The sequence below is a fragment of the Cryptomeria japonica genome, chromosome 4, assembly GCF_030272615.1.
Source record: "Cryptomeria japonica chromosome 4, Sugi_1.0, whole genome shotgun sequence".
NCBI classification, from domain to species: domain Eukaryota; kingdom Viridiplantae; phylum Streptophyta; class Pinopsida; order Cupressales; family Cupressaceae; genus Cryptomeria; species Cryptomeria japonica.
In genome coordinates, this window is record NC_081408.1 from 5,848,418 (window position 1) to 5,854,289 (window position 5,872).

Genomic DNA, 5,872 nt, shown 5'->3' on the forward strand with positions numbered 1-5,872 from the left:
TGAATCTATAATCCGCTCAATTCGTTCATGATAGACGTTGTTGTGTAGAAATATTTCTAGTCCAAGGTTTAGAAACAGAGTATATATATTGTGATCCTTGTCTTCTACAATTTCGGCACTTGGATCCTTTGTTTGAAAAATTGTTTAAATCATGAAATCTTTAGAGGGCGACTTATTTTTAATTGAGGTTTGAGTGGATTCAAAGAGCCGGAGAATTCTTTCATCGTCACATAAAGTTGCAATAGTTCTATAATTTACAACAAAGTCTGTGGCTCTTCCAGTACATAACATGTCTTATGGAGATCTGAATATGGGGTTTTGCCATAGTTTTAGGTTTATGTTTATTCCATTCAATTACCTGTTAATACTAGACAAGTTTTCTGTGGATTTGAATTTTGGGTTTTACCGTAACTTTATGTTTTATTTTTTTATATCATACCATTCAAGTAGGCTTTCAATGCTAAACATCTGTTATGATAATTTGAATTTGGGGCTTTGCTACAATTTTGCATTTAGTTTTCATCAGCTCAAGTATCAATATCTAACATGCCTTTATGGATTTGAATTTTGGCTTTGCTATACTTTTGCATTCAGCTTCATTCCAGTCAATTGAGCTTTACAATATCTGACATGTCTTCCACAGATTTGAATGGGGTTCTCTATAATTTTTCATTTAAGTTAATTCCATTCAACTAGGTTTTCTATAACCACTATCGATAGACTTTCAACATAAGCGACAAGTGATCTCCCACCAGGGATCCCATATGCATAACAATAGAAGAATTTAATCAAGAATACTATATTTCTTCTATATATAAAGATTCTATTTTAATTCATCAATGCAATACTTGCCATATTAGGTTCCTTTGATAGCCTAGAACAAATAGCTCCACTTGAATTTTATTTCATATCAAACCAAGCCCTTTACAAGTGGTCTTTGGCTACTTAATAAGTCACAATGTGCCCACTATTTAAGTAGTACACCAATCTGATGAATATTTTAGAGGTTTGAAGGTTATAATGGTTGATCATGCTCCTCAGCTACTGAGCACTGAGTCTTTGCCCATCCTGTACTCAACTATTTAACTATCTGTTTGACTAGTTTTCTGTACTATAACATTGTAAACAAAAGAATAAAATTTACAATGTTGTATGTAGACACATAATATTATGATTACCTATGAAATATGCAAATGTTGATAACATAAATTTATGTTCCTTGATGAGAAAATGTTTACTAATAGAAATTTATGTTCCTTGATGAGAAAATGTTTACTAATAGAAATTTATGTTCCTTGATGACAATCTCTTTAATCAACATTTTGACATCTTCTAGAATTGTAAAGTGTTGTCAAAATAACTCTAAAATCTTTATTAACAAACCAGAATCGTTGAAGTAAGATGAATAGATGAAAATAATTTCCAGTGTCCACGCCATTTTCATTCAAGACGTGCAAGACTCTCACACATGTTGCAGCATGCAAGGTAATGGCTTCAACATAGTTGACATCATGAGTTTCAAAAGCAAAAGACTTGTTATAGGTACCGGGAATCTATGTGCAAAATTTATTTTTTATAAAATAGCTTCATTGATAGCATTATGCTCAAAGACATCGACATGGAAATAATTATTGGTTGGAATAGATGTAGTATGGCTATGAAGTGCATTGATAGGAACACATGGTCAACACCTGGTGCAACAATATTGAAATGAGAAGCATTGCTATAATTTTCGCTTTTTTTTTTCTTTGAGAATGAAGAGGACTGCCTCGCCTATTTAGTGAGGGGATATTATTATTAAAATTCTTGCATCTGTATTCTTTTATAGGCAACCCCCATGGTCATAATTAACTTGATCAACGACATTACTACAACGTTCCTTGATGCTAGTTGAGGCCTAAAGCATATATTTATGCAGAATCCCTTCCTCGGGTATAACTACCACTAGTTTTCAAGCTGCAGTTGATAAGAACGTTTGAGAGAGAAGAGTAATACTTCTATAAGGAAGTCAATGGGCTTCCATTGCATTATTTTAAAACATACCATCATTTCTTTTCTCTGAAATAGATAAAGAATTCTAGATAAAAACAACCAAAGTTACATATATATTTAGAAATGTTAAAAGTGATGAAGTTACCTAGTCCAAATATCTATCCATGAAATTTCCTTCAGTAAAGATACCTACCAACTTCGAATGCGTTGTATATTGAATATATCATAATGGGGATGTCAAGGACCTAAGTGTGGTTCTGAACATACCTGAAAATCCGTGAGTTGAATTGAAAAGGTTGCATAATCTACCTAAAGTGATTCTAGATAAAATCCAAGATGTCTTCAAGACTAGAGATAATTAGAAAGATTGGAACAAATAGAAAGATTGGAACAAGAAGTAAGGCCTTCCCTTTTCTGGGCTTGAAAGTACTGCTGATGTTTGAGATAGGAAACAAAAAACAAATTCCTGTTTATGTGAGGCAAGCCCTTTTGAATTTTTCAGGCCATTGTCAAAACGTATCAAAGCAAATGTTCTTTCAGATGTTCTTACAGATTCAAGATTCTAGATTTTGAAAATAAATATTTTAAATTCTCTGCACTATTATGAACTTATTTTGATTACAATGTGGAAACTTACCAAATTTTGGATTTCTTTCATTAATATAAATATCCAAATTTTGGATTTCTTTCATTAATATAAATTTCTAGTGAAGCATAACCCACAACCGAAGGGCTAGGGTTCCTTTTTGAGGCACCGTGGAAATTAAGTTTTCATACCCTCTTAGGATGAGGGCTTCAATAAACCAATGCTTTATTAATTACTCCAACTCTTCAATAAATGATCATTTAATAATATATATCTACTCTTAAATCCCATGAATGGGGGGAGAAACCAATGATATATATCCTTTCCATCTATTTCAGAGTTAAGAACATACATATATCACACATTAAGAGCAGATCTAAAAGAGGTTTTGTACCAGATATAAAGGGAGTTTATGAGCAAATTGTTCAAGCATATTATACCAGACTTGTGTGTGAAGACGCAGAAGATAAATCATGAATACACTAGCAAATTTGTGAAAGAAAAGAACAAATAGAACACATTTTATGTAGATTCTATGAGTAGATATATAACCAAAATTATGGTAGATCTATGAGGAACATTATAGCAGGTTTAAAGCAGACCGGCAAATGTGTTAGCACAAACAAGGCACATGGACTATTTGTTGAATGTCATCAGATTTTCCCATTAAATTTTTAATAATAAAAAAAAATAAAATGACTAGCATTTATTGTCCATAGAATTTCTTTGTGTTTTATTCATTGCATGACATTCAACAAATAGACTGTGACTTGTCTCTCCTAACACATTTTGCATAATGTGTGCAGGTACATAGCAACTGCAAGCAATATACAATATTAGTAGCGTTCGTGCTTGAAGAAATAATGTTGAACACATATCTTTGGCTGTAGGCTAAGTCACCGCGTTCGAATTCGGCAACCATGAAATTCGGATGAAGTTCGGCAAGGGCAAAAAATTTAAAAAAATAAAAAAAATATAAGTAATATTTCGAATAATTTATCCAATAGTTTAAGATGCAACATTCAGATACAATGAGTTAAGATGCAACATTCAGATACCATAAGAAACATTTGAAATTACGATAATCACGATTGCTGATATGTTTTTTGTCAAAAAGATACAATCAAAAGTCGAGACTTCAGAACTTCAAAAAGGCTACAAGTCATCAAGAGTGTGAAGAAGTCTTTTAGTAAAAAAGGTACAATCAAAAGACAAGATTATAGAACTTCAAAAAAGTTCGAAGTCATCAAGAGTACGTGATTGAGCTCTTGTAGCATCATAATTGGTATCACTACCCAATTCTTCATCCAAAAAATCAGGCTCATCTTCAACTCCAGTTGCTATGTCTTTTGAAATTTGTTGTTGTGAAGAAGATGTGGAATCATTTGCTGATCTGTTCATGAACAATTTCAGATTGCTGCAAACGTAGACAAGATCTCCCAGCTTTCCAGACAGCAACTTATTCCTTTTTTTGGAATGGATGTGGTCAAAGCAACTCCAATTCCTCTCACAAGCTGATGAACTTGCTGCCTGACTCAAAATTCGAATGGCAAAGCGTCGTAGTTCAGGAGTATGTGCTCCATAGCTCATCCACCATCTATACGCAAAAACCTCAGCTCGCAACATATCTTCTTGGGCAACTTCTATTCCAAACAACCCTTCTCCTCTTTGGTATTTCTAGCACTGGCCTCTAATTAGAGTTGAAGTTTTTCGATTTTGTTCAAACTTGCTAATGGCTTCATAAAGCCCTGACATAATTTCAAAATCAGCTTGTCTATCAATACAAAATAACTTAGGCTCCAAATAGCAAGCTGTTGCATGTAAAGGTGTGTGCATCATTTTCCATCTGGCATCAACTATCTCCCATATCTCCATGTAATCTGCTTCTACATTATTGAGTGCTCTCTGAACAGATTCCTTACAAGGGTCCATGCTTTCATAAAGCATGCCAAGGCAAGGAGTGTCACTATCCACCATGTGAAGAACATGGTGAAGAACACCAACAATTGGCCCACATATATTCAAAACCTTTGCTCCACTTTCCCAAAAGCTACTGTTTAAAATGATGTGCTCTATGTTCTTTCCCTTAGCACTCTTAGAAAGTGTTGAACTTTCCCACTCATTGGAACAAATCATTGATCCCAAAGCTGTTTTCTCTTCAACCACTCTTTTCAAAGTGATATAAAATGAAGTAAACCGTGTGTCACAAGGCCTCAACAACTCCCTAGTTGCATGTTGCCTGTACAAGCTCAATGTGAGACGATGATTTCTAATAAAATTTGCAATTGCTCTTCCTCGATGAATTGCTTCATGTATCCATGGGAATTTGGCCAAGTCATGAAGCAACAAATCTAGACAATGGGTTGCACATGGGCTCCAATATATTTGTGGATATTTCTCTACAATCAGCCTCCCAGCTCCCACACAATTGGCCGCACTATCAGTGACCACCTGAACCACATTTTTTGCCCCTACTTCAAGAATGGCTTCCTCTAATATCTGAAAAATATACTCTGAAGTTTTTTTATGGTTCATGGTGTCAATCACTTTAAAAAACACAAAACCTTCAGGGGAAGCTACTAAAACATTAATCAATGGCCTTTGACATATATCTGACCATCCATCGCCCAAGATAGTGCAACCTGTTACCTTCCAAGAGGCTTTGACCTCGACTAATTTTGTTGTCACTCTATCTTTTGACCTCTCTAAAAGAGTTGTCCTCAAAGCCTTTGAACCTGGAGGTGTGTACCCTTTTCCAAACTCTGCAGCTTTTTGGATTGCATCACGATAAAGAGGGTTTCTTGCCACATTGAATGGGATGGCACTTGTATAGAACAAATCAACGAATGCATCATCCACCTGCTGTTTTTCTACTGGTTTCCAAAAGCTGTTCAATGTTCCACTTTCTTTTGATGCACCTGTGGCCTTGGGAAAACTGGAAGAAGACGTAATAGAGGTGAACTTGGACACATCCTCTTCAATTCTCTGATTTTTTTGTGCCACCTTCATCATTCCCACAATTGAAGAGGATTGTTCTCTCTCTAAAACAATTCTTAGTTTGTCAGGCATGTCTGGACATGCTTCAACACCTCCACCTGAATCTGCAGTAAGACCAAGCAAGTGGTCTTTTGCCCTTGTTTACTTCTAGTAAAATTTTTCTTACACTTGTTACAAGTGAGATGAACACCATTCCGAGTCACATGTTTCCATACTTCGGAATTTGATTTTTTTGGAGCCATTTAATTATGATCTGCATGAGTCAATAAAAAAATAATATTTATATTTAAATCATTA

At 34.7% G+C, this 5,872-nt stretch overlaps 1 protein-coding gene across 1 annotated transcript; it reads right to left on the reverse strand.

Moving 5' to 3' along the window:
• Positions 1 to 4,255: 4,255 nt before the first annotated feature.
• On the reverse strand, positions 4,256 to 5,647 carry LOC131874739 (uncharacterized). The gene has a single exon (XM_059218644.1). It carries the CDS (start codon positions 5,645 to 5,647, stop codon positions 4,256 to 4,258), a length of 1,392 nt encoding a protein of 463 aa, XP_059074627.1.
• Positions 5,648 to 5,872: the final 225 nt, after the last annotated feature.

Bases quoted from the DNA above. Each gene is read 5' to 3' on its own strand.
- LOC131874739 (XM_059218644.1), bottom strand. From the start codon at position 5,647: ATGCCTGACAAACTAAGAATTGTTTTAGAGAGAGAACAATCCTCTTCA.